General features: G+C 33.7%; 1 protein-coding gene across 5 annotated transcripts in view; it reads right to left on the bottom strand.

Moving 5' to 3' along the window:
* CFAP47 (cilia and flagella associated protein 47) overlaps positions 1-22,892 on the bottom strand; it is a 509,395-nt gene that overhangs the window by 377,181 nt on the left and 109,322 nt on the right. For all 5 annotated transcript variants that reach the window (XR_003133488.3, XR_003133486.3, XM_025439582.3 and 2 more), the window contains exons 24-26: positions 18,000-18,159; positions 9,756-9,951; positions 1,015-1,224 (exon numbers count right to left, since the gene is read on the bottom strand). Coding sequence is in view for 3 of the 5 variants with exons in the window: in XM_025439582.3 (XP_025295367.3) it covers positions 1,015-1,224; positions 9,756-9,951; positions 18,000-18,159 (566 nt within the window). In the remaining 2 variants the exon portion in view is untranslated. The remainder of the gene's footprint in view (positions 1-1,014; positions 1,225-9,755; positions 9,952-17,999; positions 18,160-22,892) is intronic.

Here is a 22,892-nt window from a genome sequence, read left to right as displayed (position 1 = left end):
GCACAGACTTCAGTGCTTGATAGGAGCCTAAAGCAAAACCACTAAAATTTGTTTTTAAATATCAACAAAAGACAAACTGTTAGCATCAAAATAGAAAAACAGGAATCTGAGTAGTGTGACTTAGATGATTTTATCCATCAACATATGCAAGAGACATGGAAGGTGGAGTTCAGAACTCTATGAACTGTGTCCTGGATACGGCCACACTTTGCTCTGGATCCAAAATCCCAATACCATCTGTCTCTCTCCCTTTCAATTCCTAACACAGAAATCAATCCTTTGACTATGAATATACCAAACAGCAATAACTCCGCTACAAGTTAATCAATGATCACACTGAGTACATATACTGACACTAAATCTTTAGTGTACAATTCCCTCCAAGGCTACTTCTTACTCTAAACATTTTTAACAAACTATACTGCTCTACCCAATAGCCTCCTATAACTTGGTGAATCAAATCATCCCAGGGTGTAACGTAAAAGTAGAATTTCTGGCCCTACAAGGTAAGAAATCCAGAAACACGTTTTCACCAAGGTGTATCTGAATTTCCCTGAGTCTGCTAAAGCAATATGTAGCAAGATCATATCGTTCAGAAAATTGTTATGTTGATATTTCTCATTTTCATTTACTACTCATTTAGCATTTCCTTTGTGCCAGTTCCTGTCCAATTACTCAATAACTACTAACTCAGGGAATTTCTCATGATTCCAGAGGAGATAGGTTCTGCTATTACCCCATTTTTATGGACGAGAAAACGGAGAGGCTCTCTGAAGGTTAAATCACTTCACCACAGTTAGCAGAGTCAGGATTCAAACCCACACAGCCTAGCTGCAGAATACACTGGTAACCACTATCAAGCTATTGCTCATGGGAGCAATGCTACATTTGGAACTTTAAAATAGATCTTTATGTCCAAAGTCATTATTATAGATGTCTTTCCTTTTAACATTCTACAATAGTGTAAAACATAAACTTATTATTCTCTGCTATCAGATACAAAGAATATCTTACCAGTTATCTCTGTTATCACAGAAAAGAATATTGGTGAGAAATGACACAGGTTTAGATGATCTGAAGCTGAGGTGGCAACTGAGCTCTGCATTTATTCCACTGGGAGAGCCTTTGATGACTATGCCTTTTGGAAACGTCACACCAAGAGGGTGAGCCTCTTCATCATCAAGAAGTCTTGCTGTGGGAATCTGGACATTTATCTTTGAATCTCTGTTTAAAATTAAAAACAAAAAAGGTTCAAAATACATGCAAGTAATCAGATTTAAATATGTCTTCCTCTGATTTTTGAATCATTAGAAAAACTTAGATATTTACAATAATGTGCTCAATTATTAAATATATTTTTACATCATCTATTATTTTCTGTTCACAATATAAGATTGATAATTATTAATTTGACCACATAAGATAATCCAAAGTTCCTTCTGTCTTCTATGAATTAAAAAAGGAGATTAGGGATGCCTGGGTGGCTTAGTGGTTGAGCATCTGCCTTTGGCTCAGGGCATGATCCCAGAATCCTAGGATTGAGTTCTACATTGGGGCTCCCTGCAGGGAGCCTTCTTCTCCCTCTGCCTGTGTCTCTGCCTATTTCTCTGTGTCTCTAACGGATAAATAAAATCTTTAAAAAAATTAAATTAAAAAATAAAAATAAGATATTAAAATCCCTGATTAAATACATGTTTTTATGGATAGCCATATTATAAATAGTACGGTCCTTAAACGTATCCTTATAAAAAATTACCAAAACTTTCCAATTGATAGCTAAAGCTTTAATGCATATAAACTAAATATGACACTAACAGATGCATATACACACAAAAAATTTTTACCATGGATACTATTAAGCACTTGTATACATATCGTGAAGAGTTTCTAATCATTACTACTAAAAAATTACACTTAATGTTCACGTATTTCATTACATACCTATAGTTTATTTAACCAATCTAAAATGTTTATGATTTCTAATAACACGGTACTTAGTATTCACTTTTAAATCTAACACTTGATAACTTTTAGTGGTCAGTAAATATTTAGCCATAGTACTTTAAAATTGTATTATATATGTAGGTTCTTATAGCAAATAAGAAGTGTTATCAAATGGGAATCATATTTCCCTAGTATGTTAATTAGAATGAAGATCATTCAGCTAATTCACTAAAGAAAGTAAAGAGGATCTCAACTTGAATTACTTTAACTTATATGGTTCATTGCATAAAAAATTAAAAAGATAATTTATAAATTAGGTTTGAATCCAATTCTGTCATTAATTAGGTAAGTGTCATTGGATAAGTCATTAATGCTGATGATCTTATTGTACATACAATAGGAGACCATGTTATATCATGTCTACAGTCCCTGTTACATGTTCATTTCATTATACTGTATTTTTCAAAATTCAACTTTTGACTTGAGATCATCTTTAAGTTGATACCTTGATACATTAATTCAAAAGTTGAAAGAGTAAAACATTAATCCATATATTAGACTATGTTTCTTGATTAAAAAAAAACTTTAGCACAATATAATTCAAGCCACTTATATTTTCTGTTTAACCTACAGAGACTAATGTCTAGTTAAAAGAAAGGGTCTTAAAAGAACCAGGAATCCCAAAGTTGTCCAGTTAATGTTGAACACCTACACTCTTGTCACCAAATGGTATTCAGAGAAAGCTATATGGTGTAAGTAAGCACTCATTGTATCTTGCAGGCCAAAGGTTAGAAACTAAAGGTTGCTCTGGGCTCTACAGCTTGAATAATACCCATTTATTTTCAACCATCACAACACATATGGAACTCTTTTATCTGGATCTCAAAATGCTGAACTGTAAAATAAGAGATTGAACTAGAGATAGAGAGGCTCTGAGGTAGCTACAAGATCTGGAAGTTTGTGAAAATAATGCGTACAGGCAATTCACAATGGTGCACAAATCCTCACAAATTGTATAATTTTAGAATTTTTTTAAAAGATTTTATTTATTTATTCATAGAGACACAGCTAGAGAGAGAGAGGCAGAGACACAGTTAGAGGGAGAAGCAGGCTCCATGCAGGGAGCCTGACGTGGGACTCGATCCCAGGTCTCCAGGATCACGCCCTGGGCTGCAGGCGGCGCTTAACCGCTGCGCCACCGGGGCTGCCCAAATTGTATAATTTTAACATGTCAACTAGCCACTCTTTATATATATTTCTTTATAGATATGTGTATATTTCTAAATAAAAAAATTTGTTTGGCTTTTCTTTTTTGTTTTATATAAGGATATCAATATACATAGTCTTGCTTTATTTTCAAAATAAATTTTATCTCATTACTTTGTTTCTAAGATTTCTAACAGAGTTGTCTCATTAGTTCATCTACATCACAGCTATATTTGTGTACACATATCACAAATTATTATCCTTTCATCGTCATAGAATATTTGTGCAGTTCCCAGGTTTTGCTGTTCTGAATAATGGTACTATGAAATAATTTCAAACATATCTTATAGTACACACATGCAAGGGTTTTTCTTGCATATCCTGCGAAGTGGAATTACTGGGCTGTGAGATATACAAATATTACACTTTGCATTTTATTATTCAATGTGGTCCTAACTCATTGACATTGTAACTAGGACCTGACTTCTTAACGTTTACCTGCCTATAACAGGCAAAATGCTTATCTTATTGTAGTCTCTAATTTTCATTTCCAAATTTACAAAAAGGTCAATTACATGTTTTCAAATGTTCATTATTCACTTATGAATCCTATTCTGTGAAGTACTTATCCAAGTTCTTTGTCAACGTTTCTGTTGAGTGATTTGATATTTTTCTAATTTTTATCATTTATTTTCTTGTTAGCATGATTTTAAGTCTTAAGAAATTCTCTACCCACAGACGTTAAAATTGTTTCCCAAAATATTTTTTAAAAAATTTTCCTTTCACATTTAAAACTTTAAGCCATTTGTAATGGATCTTTGTGTATTATGAGACAGGAATCCAGTTTGAAATATTCCCCACAGATAATCAATTGTTCCAGTGCCATTTATTGGCTAGTAACCTGTCTTCTCCAAAGATCTACAACACCATTTTTTGTCAAATATTCACTATCCATTCATATATTTTTTTGTCAAATATTCACTATCCATTCATATATGGGTTGTCTCTTTATTCTATTCCTTTGGTCATTTTATCTACCACTATACCACTACCATATTGGTTTAGTTTTGATATTTGGTAAGGCAAGCCCTTCTTATCTTACTCTTCTTCAAGAATGACTTGGCTATTCTTTTTCTTTTTTTTTCTTTCTCAAAGATTTATTTATTTATTTGAAAGAGACAGAGAGAGAGAGGGAGAAAGAGAGGGAGAGTGGAAGGGGAGCAGAGGGAAAGTAAGTCCTCAGCAGACTCTGCATTGAGTGCAGAGCCCAACATGAGGCTGGAACTGAGATGAAGACTTGAGCTAAGATCAAGAGTAGGCCGTTTAACAGACAGTCACCCAGGCACCTCAATGCTATGTATTTTAAATAGTGAACTTATATTTGCCTATTTTGATAAATGACCTTCATAGCTTAAAAAATTTACCAGATTCTTTTAATTTCCTATATAAAAGTCATCTGTAATCTACAGATGACAGTGTTTATTTTCCTATCCTTACTTATTTTATTTTTCTTAACTTCATGTATGGACCGTTTTTCAGGAAAATGTTTTAGAAAGGCAGTGATAATAGGCATCCTTGCCTTTTCTTTTTTATTTAAAGGGAATTAATTTATGTTCCAGTATCCATGATAATGTCTTTTTTAGATTCATGATAGAAAATTTTAACAATTTAAAGGGTATCTCATTTATTCCTGTTTAAGAGTTTTATCATGATTGGTTTTGGAATTTTATCAAATGCTTTTCTACTGCTTCTATGGAAATGATCATATCATTATTCTCTTTAATTTGTAAATGTGGGAGATGAAACACAAAGGTATTTTAGATTTTCTAACATTAGGCAAATCTTAAAATCCTGGGATACAACCAAGTTGGTCATGATTTATTAATATATTTATATTATATAATTAATATGTATTACATTAATATGTATATACAATTTAATTAAGGATCATTACATCTATAGTCATAAGAGAGACTGGCCTATAATTTATCTTTCTCATACTGTCATTGTTTGATTTTATAATAAAAATTTTTGATTTCATAAAACAAATTAGAGCACATTGTCTCTTTTTCTACTGTCTGGAAGAATTTCTATAAAGTTTGAGATACTAGTTTCTTGCAAGTTTAGTAAAACTTGCCTGTAAAAACATCAGAAGATGGTATTTTCCTTTTAAGATTTTAAATCTTTGAATCAATATTCAAAGACTATCTATATATTCCCAGTATGGTTTTAGTAAATTCTATTTTTTTCTACAAACTTCTCATTTCATTTAAGTTTTCAAATCTGTTGGAAAAAATTTCTTCATAGTGTTTTAATTATCTCATTTTTCTCCATTGGAGATGTAATATGCTCCATTATTCTTAATATTATTTAGTTGTACCTTTTCTCTTTTTTGTTCCTCATGAGTGTCACTGTATCAGTATCCATTGTATTTTCAAAGAATCAACTTGTGGGCTCACTGAGCCTATCTTCTATATATTTGCTTTCTATTCCTATAATTTCTACTCTTTTTCATTTTACATTCTGTATTCCTTAGGTTTAATCTATTATTCTTATTTATTAAGTTGAATGCTTGAATCATCATGCTTTTAATCATTTTTTAATCTACTATCAGCATTTAAGATCACACATTTCCATCTAAGTATCATTTTTGCTGCATTCCTTAAGTGTATGTATTTGTTTATTGCTTAACCATTGGAATATAACAGATGCAGTTAACACAGATGCAAGTCTAATTGTCTAAAGAAAGCAATAGATGTGACAGTACATATTTCAAGTTTAGTCTTCAACTTTAATACTCAAACACTGTTTATATCAGTGAATGTTGTTTTCATGTTTTGATACATGATATTTTAATTACTATTTATTTCAGAATTCAATATATCTTCTTTGACTCTCTGCAGAAGATATTTTTAGGGGCCCCTGGATGGCTCAATTGAATTGAGCGTCCAAGTCTTAATTTTGGCTCAGGTCATGATCTCAGAGTCATGAGATCAAGCCCCTCATGAGATTTTTCCCTCTCCCTCTCTCTGCCCCTCCTCCTGCTCACATATGCTCACTTTCTCTCTAAAATAAATTTTTTAAAAAAACAAGATTTTTTTTAAAAAAAATAGTTCCAAATCTAGGACAAACCTGTTAATTTTTCTTTAATGATTTCAACATTATGATTATTATCAGAAACTACAGTGTATATAATGTTAACTCTCTAAAATGTATTAAATTTGAAAGGGTGCTTGGGTGGCACAGTTGGTTAAGCATTTGACTCTTAGTTTTGGTTCAGCTCATGATCTCAGGATTGTGAGATTGAGCCCAGAGTCAGGCTCTGCACTCAGTGGGGTCTGCTTGGGATTCTCTCTTTCCCTTTCCCTCTGTCCCTTCCTTCCTCATGAGAGCTCATGCTCTCACTGTCTCTCTCTCTCTCTCTCTAAAACAAATAAATCTTTTTTTTAACTGTTAAATTGAACTATAGAATGATGTACTTTGTTTTTTTTTAATATCTTCTATATGATTGTGAAAAATGTGTATTCTCTAACTGTAGGATGCAGTATTTTATAGTATTAGTTTTAATACTACTTTTAGTATTTTTAATAATGTTAGTATTAAATTAATGAGGCTTTTAAAATACCTTTTCAAATTTTCTTTATCTATGCAAGTGTTTTTGTCTTTTGGACTCACCAATAATTGAGATATGTGTTAAAACACCCTACAGTGATGAAGGACTAGACACTTTCTCCCTATTATTTTTTTAAGATTTTATTTATTTATTCATGAGAGACAGAGACAGAAAGAGGCAGAGACACAGGCAGAGGGAGAAGCAGGCTCCATGCAGGGAGCCTGATGTGCGTGCGACTCGATGCGGGGTCTCCGGATCGCCCTGGGCTGAAGGCGGCACTAAACCGCTGAGCCACCCGGGCTGCCCTCTCCCTATTATTTTAATCTGGGGTTTATATATTTTAAGAGTATTTTAGTTGTGCATGCAATTTTAGAATTCCAAGTGAGCTGCATCTTTTATAATTAATGCATTTTTAATATTAAAACTTTATCTTTACCTCTTAAATAAGGTTATCACATGTAAAATTAATACTGCTATCCAGCTTTCTTATGGTGATTCTGTTATACCTTTTCCTAAGATTTTGGTTTGTTGATTCTTAACTGGGAGTGGTTATGCATCCCAGGGGACATGTAGCAATGTGTGGAGACAATTTTTTTCTATCATAACTATAGAAGGATGCCACTGGTTAAAGACCAAGGAGGCTGCTAAATATCCTACTATATACAAAATAGCCTCCAGTGGGGGGGGGGGGGGGGGAAGCATCTTCCTCAAAATGTCAACAGTTCCTGAAGTTGAGAAATTCTGCTTTACTTTAATCTTTGTTGTCCTTATGTTTCACATATACCTTTTTAAATAGATAGTTGGATTTTTAAAATTACTTTAACTTTCTCTTTAATAAGAGAAACTTAATTACATTTAAGATTTTGTTGATTTCTATACTGTTTGTATAGGTATATACAATCTTAGATTTAGTGGATGCCCTTAAAAATTTACCCTACACACTTTGTTTTGAAATTCCTAAAAGTGGGGGCACCCGGGTAGCTCAGTGGTTGAGCAACTGCTTTTGGCTCAGCTCATGATCCTGGCATCCTGGGATTGAGTCCCGCATTGGGCTCCCCACAGGGAGCCTGCTTCTCCCTCTGCCTATGTCTCTGCCTCTCTTTGTGTCTCTCATGAGTAAATAAATAAAATCTTTAAAAATAATAATGAAATAAAATGAAATTCCTAAAAGTTATATTTGGTTCATTTTTAAGTCTATATAGTATAATTCCATGTTAATTACTAATTTTTGTAATGCTATCTCTTTATAAAATTTATCTATATTCTGTGTCTGATAATTCCAATACCTGAATGGCTAAAGAGTCTAAGTTTCAAGATGGTTGGTTGTGCTGACTCTAAATGATGGCATCTTCCCTTCCTGTAAGTTTTGCGATACTGGCTAATGCACTCATGTCTGGTTGATAGCAATTATGGAAACTGAAATATGAGCCAAAACTGAGGGTGCCTTCATGTAGAACAGCGGTTCACAAAGTGTGGTCCATGTATCAGCAGCATCAGTTTCATTTGAAAACTTACTAAAAATACAAATTGTTACATACCATTCCAGGCTTCCTAAGTCATAAGTTCTGGGGATGGGAAGCAAAAATCTCTGTTTTAAAAAGTGTCTCAGGAGATGCTAATAGACACCAACATTTAAGAACGACTGATCTAGGGAAGATTTGCTGGCTTCCACTGAAAGGTAGAAGGATTTACTCATGTGACCTATTTTAGTCTCTTCCAGTGTCCCTGGATTAACCCAGGAATTTGAGATTGTTTTCCTACCTTGAAGAAGTTGTCTCAAGTTTTAAGAATAAGCCTGCATTTGGCAGATTATTACAGCTCACCACTTCTACTCTGGTTTCAGCTTATAAGTATGTATTAGTTTGGTTTGGTTTGATTGGAGCCCTTTGGAGACCTCTCGCATTTTTCAGAAGCCAGCAATTAATTAATTAATCAATTTAAAAAACATAAAAAACATAAAAAACAGAATCCACTTGTTTTGTAGAGCAAGGGTACAAAATGTATCTAGGGCAATACAGTATTAGGGTTTGGGTTGCTGACAAATTAAAAAAAAATGAAAACAGATCGCACTCTGCTATAGTATGTACATGTGATAGGCAGAATTTTGAGATGCCTGCCAAGAGTCCTGTCTCTTAGTGTACATACAAACTCTACATAATTCCCACCCTTGGGTGCCAGAATCTGTAAATACAGTATCACTTTGATGATTAAGTTGTGTTATACAGCAGTGGTAAAGGGACTTTCCATATGTAATTGACATCCCTAGTTAAATGAATTCAAATAAAGCAAAAGGGAGATTATCATGGGTGGATCAGAGCTAATTAGGTGAGATCTTAAAAGAAGGTTGGGAAGTCAGGGACTGAGAAGTCAGAGAGATGGTCTACTTCTGACTTTCAGTGAGTAAAGTACCATGATTGGGGGAGGAACCACATGGCTGGGATTTGAGGGTAACCTCTAATTGCTGAGAGTAGGTCCCAGCCAACAGCCAGCAAGAAAATGATATCTTAGTTCTACAATGAAATGGATCAATTCTGCCTACAACCAGAAAGCTTGGAGGAGGACTGAGCCTCAGATAAGACAGCTGCTATAGTTTGCACCTTGATTTCTGCCTACTGAGATTATAAGCAGTGGATGTAGCTAAACTAAGCTGGACTCCTAACGCAAAGAAACTGTGAGATAATAAATTCATGTTTTAAGGCACTAAGTTTGTGGTAATTGTCACATAGCAATAGATAGGTTGCTTCCCAGACCATGAAGAGAAACGTATCAAACACTTTTTTTCATATCAAACATTTTTACAAGAAAATCAAATGACAGATTATGAACTAATTAAGTGGGCTTTTTAAATTTTTTAAGTTAAATGAAGCTAAATATTTTAATGCTTCATTATAACTGTAGAAACAAGTCAGACATTGCTCATGACTCACATAACACAGACACAAACAAAAAAAGCACATTATGAAAATGTGGTTGATTCACATTAAGCATTTACCTGAAATAGTTTTGAGGTAAAATTTTGATATCCATCACAGTTGTAATATCCAGAGGAACGGGAGTGAAAAATATGAATGGAGGGTCAAATAATAACTTGGGTGACTTCACCTCTCCAACCAAGCATAGCATTTGATAGCAAACCGGATTATCATTTAGACGAATGGGAATATCAGCTGTGTATTTTCTAGGATGATCTAATGAAGAACAATTTTTAAAAGTATCTTAGATTTGTTCATGTACATAAAAAAATTTATATAGTTTAAACCTTATAGAATATTAAAATGTACTATGAGGTTATAGCTCAATGGGAAAAAGATTACCCAGAAACTGGAATTACCCTGCCAAGGAACTTGAAACATGTAATGAAAGGTCATTGACTCAAAAGTATTCTGAAGTGCACTATGTCTAGAAATAGAGCAGGTCTCCTTAAAGCAGATTATCATTATTATTGGAAAATACCTATACCTGAAGGAAACAGTGCAACGGGACTTCTTTTTGGGTTTGTTTTCCGTGCCTTAACAGGAGTTGCCCATCCCTTTAGCATTTGCAGTATGAAGATGAGGTCAGATAGTTGCTATAAAGGTCAAAGGGGACCAGTATTGAGAAATGGGTATGCTGCAAAGAAAGGAATATTGTTCCTCCCAGATTTCTAAGTTTACGGAAAGCTGCCAGGGTTGACTGGCCAATTTCACTTTGTAGGAAAAGATAGGAAATTCCCATATGGCAACTCACTATGAGGAGGCATTTTGTGTTGGAGAAAAGAGCTCAGCATCTGAGGCTGCAGGCTAGTCCCAGACAACAGGATCCATCTCAGCAAGCTGCTAATTCCCTTTTAGTCCCAAATGCCCTAACACAGTGTCTCAGAGAGAGAAAAAAGTGATCTGGTGAGCATGAATTCAAGGTATTATCTTAGAATTCAAAAACAGAACACTGAAATGGCCTGGCATAGATCAGGGCCATCAAGAGTATTACCAGAGCAAATGATGAGTGTTCCAGATGATGCATGTCCAAAGGTGACACACTGTGAACCATACACACAAAAAATGGAATCATTGAACTGATCATACCCACTAGATCTCTTTGTACTGGGTGCCTTCACTTGGTCAAATCAGTCTTTTACTTGTTCATATAGTCTGAGAACCTTGGAAAATAAGATATGGCTGGAGAGGGAAGTGAATTAGTGACTTCCTACTAATAATGACAGATGAGCACAGGAAAGACTATGTGAAAACATGAGAAACTATATCTATACCTTGAGCTGGAGAATGAATTATAATAGAATTTATGTATTTAAAGCATTGTAAATCTATAGAGAAATGGTGGTTTCTTTTAACAAATCTGATATTGTAAAAATTATTTTGGGGAGAAAGAAAATCAATTTCATTACTTCCAGAGTTAAGCAAGGTTTTAATTAAGACTTACTGAATTCCGAATTTCAAATGGGTTGTTTTGAGATTATTTCTGGGTTTCATACCTGTTAAATGTTTCTGAGGTCATAGAAAAAGTGGGTTCCCTGTGTAACCTAAAACTACTGGATATTCAGTAACACATTTTTCTAAACTCAGGCGGGCCTTCTCTCTCATCTGAGATGTAAGTTATATAAATGTGTTAGAGGCATGTTTAATTTTCTTAAGAGTGAGGTTGAAATCCTAAGAAGGCAACTCATAGATTTGACTGCTTAGGCTTAGCCTCATACTAAAGGAAAAGTCAAATTGAAATGTCTCTTATTTCCTTCTAGATTGTGTATTACATTTCATCTGGATAAAAATGTTGACACAGACATAAAGGAGAAGCTCTATACAGAAATACAGATGGTGGCTTTAGCTGGATTGGCTTTACTGTAATTTCTTTCAGGATCAGGCATAGTAGAAACTGAGAAGAAATACATAATGAAAAAGTAATTACTTTTAGAAAATAAACTTCAGAATGGGGAGAGTGTGTAATGTTCTTTATTATATTTTCATAGTTCTAAACAGAGATAATAAAAGATGAAACATTTTTCAAACTTATTAATCACAGTACTCCATGTACTGTTTCCCACACATGAAACTAAAGTGATTATAAAATGCCACACAGAAGAAAACAAACAAACAACAAAATGTCATGCTAGTAGATGTACCAGGACACTGAGTCAAGGCAACACAGTGCTAATAGCATACTATGAGAAAACACACAGCTAAATGAACTACAAAAAGCTTAAAAGCTATAAGAGGTTCTTATCCTGCCTTTTCTGTTGATAACATAGCTAGTTCTTGGTATTTTATTTAGATTGCTACATTTTTTTAAACGTATAAAACTGTACTGTCCCAAGGATTCTGATGCAAGTGATTTACTGAGGGTATGCTCTCAGAAGGAACCTGTGACAGGTAAAGAGAGAGAAGCAAAACCGAGGATGTCAAGCAGTTATGAAACTTGTGATTTTATAATCCAGATTCAAACTGATCCCATAGGCAGCTATGGGATGTGAATTCACCAGAGATGTTGTTCTACCTGAGGGAGAGTTAGTTGGGCTAGTGGTGAGGCTTACCCTCCTAGGCATCTCTGCATGTAGCATCTTCCTTCAGCCAAGGGCAACCTTCTAGAGAAAGGGACAGATATAACCTGTCAGGAGCCAATACCACAACTGAGAGATGGATGGGAAAACCCAGTAATGGGAATCTGGATGGGCCCAAACAGCATATACCAGAGACTGCAGACCTAATGCTGCTTTACAAGTAAGAATAATTGAGAATAACAGGTGAATTACTACAACACCCTTTTAAATAGAAAAATCATCTGAAATGGCATTTAGTGTGCTTATTTAGTTATGGCATATAAACTATAAGGGTATTGAAGCAGATGCTTTAAATTAAAGACAAATACCAGTATAGAGTTCTTCAAAAAGGGAAAAAAAAAATATTCATAGATGTCTTTTCAAGCATCATACTGCTGTTTCTTTGCTTCGGCCTGCTTAAAGAATCTAGTTATCAATACCCTCATTTCCTGAAGCTCATTACCGGAAAGAATTCTGTATTTTTATGCAATAGGGATTCTCCTGTTGGGCATTTTCTAAATTATGTGCTCCTGGGTTGTGAAACATTGAGGCTATTTACATGAGAACTCAGAACAATGTTATCTAACCACCCAAATTAGATTCAAGAACAATGGTTTGGTTTCAGAAGGGATTGGAGATCTGCTTAGAGACCAGTATGGGTCACATATTCTATCACAGCCCCAGTCTCTGTCCCTGTGGCAGTCCAAGGAAGAGATAAGAAAGGGGGAGTGAAAAGTAAAAACCACCTCGCTAAAACTTTTGAAAGCCCTGACAGTATAAGGCAGTCCTGCTTGGTGGCCAGTAAGACAGGTCTAGCCAAAGTGGAGTTAGGTAGATCTACTCCACTTTAGGTGATATTGACCACAAAGAATGCATTTAAAAGGCAATGGAAACAGAATGAGACATAAAGGCCCTGACCATGGCTCAGGATAAGAAGCTTATCCCAGTCAGATTATAAGAAAAGAAAATGGCAGAAGCAAAGTATAATCCATTCCCAATGCCTGCTAGAAGAAAATGGCAGATGTTACAGGATAGCCCAAAGAACAAGGCTGAGATCTCACCAGGTAGAACCGAAAAATCCTAAATCAATAATGAATGATCCATATACACACACACACAAAGGCTGTCAACAGAAACTCCCTGAGAAACTTCAAGCATTGGACATATATACATATGAATATACATAAATATATATATAAGTTGTGGAATTGAAAAATACAATGTCTGAAATGAAAAATTCACTAGAGAAATTCAACAGTAGATTTGAACTAGCTAAATGGAGAATCAGCCAACATGAAAAAAGGTCAGTTGAATTTATTGATTCTGAGGAACAGAAAGAAAAAAGGCGCTTTTTTTGGTCTTTAGCTGAAAATGATATTTAAGCCTGAATTCTAAGCTACCTCTGAGACTTACTCATTTTCCCCTGAGTTATCTCCTATGTATACATGAAAATACATGTTAATAAACTTGGGTTTTTTTTCCAAAAAAGAAGAAAGAATGAAAAATGAATAGAGCCCCAGAGATCTACCGGGTACCATCAGGAACACCAATATATGCAAAATAAGAATCCCTGGGATGGAAAGGAGACGGAGAGGGAGAAACATTGTTGGAAGAAATAATGTGGAAAAAAAAGAAAGAATGGCCCAAAACATCCAAAATTTAGTTTAAAAAATTTTAATTAAGAAAATATTAATCTAAACGTAAGAATTTCAGTAAACTGAAGGAGCAATCAAAAAACTTCTCACATGGAACAGTCAAAACCCAAATGCATTCATTGGTGAAATCTACTAAACATTTCATGAGGAATTAATATCTATCTCTATATAAATATCTTTATATTAATATATATATTAATGTATATGTATATGAGTATGTCCCAAGCCATTCTCTAAGACCATGGTAACAGAAATGAACACTTCTGTTCATGGTCAATTGATTTTGAACTAGGGTACCAAGACAATTCAATGTGAAAACAATATTCCTTTCAACAAATGGTGCTGGGACAAGTGAATATGCCATGAAAATGAATGAGGATTGGAGCCCTACCTTATACCATATTATGAAAATAACTCAAAATAAGCCATAGACTTAAATATAAAAGGTAAAATTATGTGGCTTTAGGAGAAAACATAAGAATAAGTCAGCATAACCTCGGGTTATGTAATGTCTTCATAGATACGACACTGAAAAGCCAAAGTGACGAAGGAAAATTTGGATAAATTAGACTTCATCAAAATTAAGAGCTATTTTCCATTAGTTATCATCAGAAACTGAAAGAGAAATCTCAGAATGAAATACAATATTTTCAAATTGCATATCTAATAAAATCATTTTATTCAGAATATATAAAGAACAGTGAAAATTCAAAAATTAAAGACAGCCAAATTTTAATATCAACAAAGGATATGAACAGACCTTTCTCTAAAGATGATATACAAACTGACAAGTATATGTAAAGGTACTCAATATCATTAGTCACCAGGGAAATACAAATAATAACTAAAATGACATATTACACTCAATAGGATAGTAGTAATAAAAAAGATCACAAGAAGAGTTAGCAGGGATGTGAAGAAACTGGAACCCTCTTTCTTGCTGGTAAGATTTTAAATTGTTACAGTTGCTTTCTAAGTTTGGTAGGTTCTTAAAATGTTAAACATTCAATTATCCTATGACCCAACAATTCCATTCCAAGAAATATAACCAAATAAATGAAAACATGTGTCCTCACAGAACTATACATGAATGTTCATAGCTATTTTATTCCTAACAGTCAAAAAGTAAAAATGATCCAAATGTCTGTCAACTGAATAGACAATGAATGTCTATGCACAGACAACATGTGATATATCCTTACAATTACTGGTAATAGAAAGGAATTAAATACTGATTGATGCTACAACATGGAAGACCCTTGACATTATTATGCAATGTGAAAGAAGCCAATCACAAGACGACACTCATTGTATGATTCTATTCATATGAAATGTCCACAGTAACCTTTTCCTAGAGATAGCAAATAGTGGTCAGCAGTGGCTGAATGGAGGGGGAGATGGGGAGTGACTACTAGTGGGCATGGGCTTTTCTTCGCAGGCAATGAATATGTTCTAAATTTAGGTTGTGGTGATGGTGTGACTATCCTAAAAACCAGTACATTGTACACTTTAAAAAAATGTATTTTATGGTGTATGAATCAAATTTTAACAAAGTTGTAATTAAGAAATCATACTCAAAGGGCACCTGGGTGTCTCAGTTGGTTAAGTGTCTGCCTTCGGCTCAGGTCATGATCTCAGGGTCCTGGAATCGAGCCCCGTAGCAGCCTCCCTGCTCAGCAGGGAGTCTGCTTCTCCTTCTTCTCCCCACTCATGCTCTCTGTTGCTATCTCTGTCTCTCTCTCTCTCAAATAAATAAATTTAAAAATCTTAAAAAAAGAAACCATACTCAAAAATAATCACATCTGAGTATGAATTTTATCTTTATGGTATCTAATTTTAAAATATAAGCTTTTAAGCAAAATAGAAGGCATCTTCTTCTTCTAGTAGTATCTACACTTTAATGAACAATAAAAACAACTTAGAAAACCAGAAAATAAAGGCATTCTTGATATGGAAAGAACTACTAAGGAAAAATTGTGAGGGCTGTAGTCAGTGCCATATGAGCCAGGAAAAGTAAATATGATCTGCACTAGAAGAAAATAGATGAAGGTGACCAAAAGATCAAGGAGATGCATCCTGGTTCCAAATCAAAAGGCCCCTGTAACTCAATTCCAATTCCTTGAAAATTCCATTCTCCATCCAGCTGTTTGAATTGAAGAACCCAGAACTCTCATCCAACCTGTTGCTTTTGATCTACTAGAGTCTTGCCTCCTGCTACCTCAATGCCTTAAAGATGGAGAAGACTCTAGCCCACTGATCAAGCAATGGGAGGAATGGAATGATGCAGTTACTGGAAATAAAATTCCAAAGTATTTCAACAACTTCTTGAGTAAGAAATAAACCCATACTATAATTTTGTCTGTGGGTAAGTTCACTGATACTGTTCCATTGTATAACTGATTGGAAAATATATGCCCAAAAAAGGTGTTTTCAAAGGTTTAGTGATGACAGATAGAAAATAAATAAAACAAAAATTTGATCAATGCATAAAATTTATGAAAATTAATAAGGAATACAATGGAAATATAAAATGAAACTGCCTGAAAATGAATATATATTATAACACAAAATATGAATAAGTTAAAATCCCCTCCTAAAAATCACATTTCGGTCTTACTCAGGAAGAAAAGCAAGGTCCTTTGCTTTACAATACTTGTATTAAATTTAAGAAACAGACTGAAAATAAAATGATATACCAACCAAAGGCTGTCAAAAGGAAGACAAAGTGGCAATGTATCACATAAACAGCATTCAAGCAAACAGCATTTAGTAGAAAAAAAAAAACATTATCTTAGATGCGTATACTTATTTATAAAAGATGTATAAGATATAAACTTTTTATAACATTCAAATATACAAAGCAAAACTATTGGAATCAAAAAAGTTTTAACAAACTGCTGATATAGTAACAATTCAGACAGATTATAATAATATTTGTAATGCAATTGTAATATAATGTAATTGTAATGTAGTAACATTGTATTAACAGATTCAGGAGAAGAATAAGGCAGAGGAAGATATATTATAAATGAAGAAACAAAATCATTAGTTACAATGATTTAGATTATAAAACTATTTATTTAGAAAACAATGCAGAATAATCTTTGAAAAATCTCCAGATCTAACCAGAGAAGTTCAGTATAGGAGCCAAGTGCCAAATAAACTATAAATATATTCTTTTTTATAAAGTGATAGCTAATTAAAAAGAATAATTGAGGGGCACCTGGGTGGCTCAGTCAGTTAAGCGTCTGCCTTTGGCTTAGGTTCTGGGATCAAGTCCACCATCAGGCTCCCTGCTCAGAGGGGAACCTGCTTCTCTCTCTCTCTTTCTCCGTGTGCTCTCTCTCTTTCTCTGTGTGCTTTCTCTCTCCCTCAAATAAATAAATAAATAAAATCTTTTTTTTTAAAGGAATAATTTAAAAATCTCATTCACAATAATAATGCATATAAACTAAACTTTAATTACAAAAAAAAACATGCTATTCTTTGAAGGGAAAAACTCAATGACATGCCTTTTTCTAAAAACAGGAAAAAAATAATCTAAAGTTCACTTATAAAAATAAATGGGTAAGAACTGCCAAGAATTTTTGTAATAGATTTGTAATGATGGAAAATTTGTCACACCAATTATAAAAAGGTACAATAAAGGTGTTGTAATAAAAAATACCAATAAAGAAGTGGACATAGAGATAAATAGACATGCTTGCCAGCTTCCCCTAAAGCAAGTAATCCAAGAGTACAAGCTAGATGTAGCAATGCCTTTTCTGATCTAACCTTGGAAATCACACACCATCACATCCATAATATCCCATGGGTGATATATCAGTCCTATCTGATAAGGGAGAGGACTCTACAAGGGCATGAATACCAAGAGGTAAGGATCATTGCAGATCATTTTTGGGGACAGTGACCACAAGATTCTAATACAAAACTCCTTAAAACTGTTTTAAGAACACATAAAAAGTAACCTAAACTTTTGTGTATGTGATAAAATTAAATAATATTGAGGGATGAATTGAAATATAAATAACAAATATAAGAAAAAGGTACTTACTTGGACAGAAACTTATGGAAATATTACATTCTTCATGTGATTGCAGAATCCCACTCAACACACTAATCTTGAATGTGCCATCTTTGAAGAGTTTCCTAGAGTCACCAATATCCAAAGTCCATTCCACATCTTGTTTTGAAGTATTGTATAAGACAAGATTCTATTCACACACAAAATAAACAAAAGAAGACATTTATAAAAATTAAAATATACAATATAAAATATAACTGTTTTACCATGCCGACTTGAAGAACTTATGTACAAAGTCAAATGATTAAAAGTGGAATTCACGGGCAGATTATTTTAAAAGTGATTTTAGATTAAAAAAAGAAGGTATGCAAGTATGTTCATAGCCTATTAACAATTATGAAAAATACACAAAAGATAAAGACTGGGTAAAATAAAAATGTCAAAATAGCTACCTAGCTAGCAAGGATGCAGAATAGCTACAACCTTCATTCACGATTGTGAGACTGTAAAATGATACAGTCACTTTGGAAGACAGCTTGGCAGTTTCTTTTGTTAAACATACAACTACCATATAACCCAGTAATCCCACTCCTAAGTATTTATGTAAGTGAAGTGAAAATTTATGTTCACATAAAAATGTGTATGTTAATGTTTATAATAGCTTTGTTCATTACCAAACAATGGAAGAAAAAAAGAGATTTCCTTCAAATAATGACTGGATAAACATTCCATACAATGGAATAAAATTCAGTGATAAAATAAGTGAAGTATTAATTCATACAAAATCAAAAATGAATATTAATATATTTTGCTAAGTGAAAGATGCCAGACCAAAATGGCTACATTTTATATAATTAAATTACCTATCAATCTGGAAATGCAAAATTATGTAGATGGAATCAGTGGTTGCGAAGTGTTGGTGAAAGGAGTAGTTGACTGCAAACGGGTTACACTGAGAATTTTTAGTATCGTGAACTGTTCTGTAATGTATTGAAGTGGTAGACAAATTATTCAACATATTTTTCAAAACCCAAAGAACTGTATACTACTAAGAGTCAACTTATATGTATGTAAATTAAAAACAACCAATCAAGATGTTGAGGATACCAGGATGGATTATAGATTACAACATGCTATATTACAAATGTATGAAATAATCTCACTGAAGTTAATGGGGGCAAGGAGGAATGGCCTAAGTAACTGAAAAACTGTGTTTTGACTGGAAACTATAAAGCTAAAGACAAAAAAATAAACACTGTGGTCTAGTTGGTAAATGTGTTAGCAATTCTACCTACACTTTAAAGATTCTGAAACTTCTTTACTAGTACAGTACAGTTAAAAAAAACAAGCAAATAAATTACAAATAAGAGAGCCAGATTTCTCATTGTCAGAAAAAGTAGTTAAAAATGAGCAAGGAAGAAAGACTGGAATAAATCTTGTAGTGCTAGATTAGAGTCAGAGATAGCAGTTTGAACTCATCTTTAGATAGATAGACAGATAGATAGATGATAGAGATAGAATGATAAACATATAAATTATAGATATATGTATATTTATTTTTTTAGATATATGTATATTTCAAGTTACTATACGTAAAAGTATTTCCAGATTCTATTTACCAAAAGGGCTTAGAACATGTGATACCCTAGTAGCAGCTAGGATACCTAGTGTACAGATCTTGGTTTCTAAATATCATTCTTCCATAAACGGTACTGGGGTTTGTTGGAGAAAATAATGATTCTAAAGATGGAAAAGGTAAAATGAAATATAAGCCTGGACCATTTTGTAGTGCCAGAAAGTATGAGAATGCTTAATGATGATGAAAGCATGTCAAAGAGCCAGCTTAAAAGAACTCTAAATGGCCAGAGCTGGAACAATTTCAATAACAAAATAAATAATGTAATATTGGATTATAACTAAAAGCATAAATATTTGTGAGGTTGCACTGATATGTTAAGTAATAAAATAACTACTAAAATATTTTTTCTTACAAAACAATTCCAAATAATATATGTAAATATCCCCCTCCAGGTACAGCTCGATTCCCAAAATTTTGAGTGGTGCGCTGAAATCGATGATTCACTTCCAAAATGTAGAGTATGAAAAAAGAAAAATAGTTTGTCCAACTTTTTTTCAATTCTCCTGACATATATCACCAGTGATAAGTCATGCTGATATCATGAACTCCCTTCACATGATGTGACAAAAAAGACATTTCACCACTGTTACATTTTTCCCTAAAACCCATGAAAAATAATAATGCAGCTGAGTCAGATGGAAAAAATCAGACAAACCAAAATTAAAGAGCATGCTGAAACAATACCAAACCAGTACTCTTAAAAATTGACAAAGTCATAAAAAAATTAGCAAGATTGAGAGCCTGCCCCATATCAGAGGAAACGAAATGAAATATGGTACCCTGGACTGGACCCTGAGACAGTAAAAGGACATTACCGAAAAACTGGTGAAACCCAAATAGAATCTGTTGTTTAATTAATAACTTGTACTAATGTTAATTTCTTAGATTTGAAAAATGTTCTATGGTTGTATAAGGTGTTAATAATAATGATGTGTGAAGAGTATACATAAACTCTTTGCACTCTCTTTGTAATGTTCTGGTAAATCTGGGAGCTGTATGCAGGACTTATGTGTAGACTTGTCTTTCCAGTGCAACATACTATCAAAATAAAAATATCAATTAGGTATTGTTTCAACTTTACTCTTCAAGATTTGAAAAGAATAGAATGATTCATACAATTGGCACCACAACAAAATGATGTACTTCATCTTTTTCTAAAGTATGGTTGATTTAAAATATCCAGGATTTAAAAATTAGGCAATTTTATTTCCAATGCCTCTCAGTACTTAAACATCTATTTAGGTCTAATATTTGCACGTTATAAAGAAAACAACATCTTTTAAAACACAAGGCAGACATGAAATTGTACTAGTCATTTGAATGCTTCATTTTTCTCATTCTGAAATGAGGGAATGGTAGGTAAATCAAAATACTATCCACTTTACAATCCTATCCCAAGAATGGAACTAATACAGTCATCCATAAAGAAACATTGTTTAGTATGTGTAGTATTGTGTTATTTTTTATGAATAATTTTATCAAAATGATACATGTCCATTTACACAAATAATTCAAAAATGCTTATAAAAAACAGTTGTCCCAAACAAATTAAAAAGAAAAAAACAGGGATCCCTGGGTGGCACAGCGGTTTGGCGCCTGCCTTTGGCCCAGGGCGTGATCCTGGAGACCCAGGATCGAATCCCACGTCGGGCTCCCGGTGCATGGAACCTGCTTCTCCCTCTGCCTGTGTCTCTGCCTCTCTCTCTCTCTCTCTGTGACTATCATAAATAAATAAAAAAATTAAAAAAAAAAAGAAAAGAAAAAACAGTTGTCCCACTCAACTCCTCCTTATCAATAGTTCTGCTTTTAAGAAGCAACAAATTTCAGCTAAATTTTGGATTTTCTCTAATAGTTACAGCCTTATTCTATTTTTTTAGCCTTATTCTAAATACAACATATCAATGTGTATTGATATGCATCAATTGTATCAATGTGTATCAATGTGTATACTTTAGGGTTTTTTGTATTGCTGCTATAACAAATTACCACCAACTTAGTGGTTTAAATCAATACAAATTTATTAAATTACAGTATTGTAGGCTAGAAGTTCAACAGGCATGTTGCTAGGCTAAGATCAAGGTGTTAGAAGGAACTATGATACTTTTGGAGGGCTCTAAGGAAGACTGTTTCCTCGCCATTCCCAGTTTCTAGGGGGCAAACAAATTCTTTGGCAGATGGCCTCCTTCCACTATCTTCAAATCCAGTAACATTAATTTCTCTACCCTTCGTCTGTCATCACATTTCCCTCTGAGTACAGCCAGGAAAACTTCTCTGATTTTAACCACTCATGTGATTCAACTGGGATCACCCAGATAACCCAGCATAATCTCCCTTGCTCAGAGTCCTTCATCTCCATCACATTACACATCAGCAAAGGATCTTCTGCAATATAAGAGAAAAGATACTCGCACATTCTAGGGATTGGAATTGGATAACTTTGAGGGCCACTCCCCTATCACACAGCTATTTTGTGATTTATCAGACCCAGATATTGTCTCAGTGCCCACTAGTAAAGATGAGGATTTAGTTCATATAAATCTTCACTCCTCCTTCAATCTCCCAATTTTGGATATTTATATTAATTCTTTCATTAGTTACCTGGTAACAATAAGCGATATATTTAAAATTCGAGTTCTTCTGTCAAGTCTAAACAATTCCCTTTACTTACCCACTATGTAAAATGAGTTTCACTCCTCTTTCTTCTTCCATTCCCAACTGTTCTATCAATTTAATCTTCATATACACGTTGCACATATCACACACTTGCCATTTTACATGCAATACACTATTTATGATCAAGTTTTAATTCTGCTCCATAACATATTAAGACTTCTCTGTATTATATATTTGATTATGACTATGTAAATAACATTCATGGCAAATTCAAGCAGTTCATTAGAGTCACATTTCTTTCTCCATGGGGCCAATGTGACTCTTTTGCCACTCAAGAGAGAAGGCTCTTGTCTAGATCCTCTTTTATCATGCCAATTGAACAAAATTTTAATTATATAAAATAAGCTCACATTTATAAAGGGATTGCTTTTCCTTTGGAATTCAATCCAATTCAGTTCACTAAAGCTTCCTTTCTAGCCCCACATACAAAGTCTTTTGCATCCTTGAAGTTATGGTAGAATTAGAAATCTTACTGATAATTAATACTTGCAACAGTCACATTTTAATTTCAGAAGAGATCCTTTATTCTTCTCTAATTTCATATAGTACTGTGCTATTATTTGACACATGCAATGTTAAATATTTTCTCCATATAATTTTTCTTCAAAGCT

This window comes from Canis lupus, chromosome X (assembly GCF_003254725.2).
Source record: "Canis lupus dingo isolate Sandy chromosome X, ASM325472v2, whole genome shotgun sequence".
Taxonomy (NCBI): Eukaryota; Metazoa; Chordata; class Mammalia; order Carnivora; family Canidae; genus Canis; species Canis lupus.
This window is presented reverse-complemented; position numbering and strand designations above follow the sequence as displayed.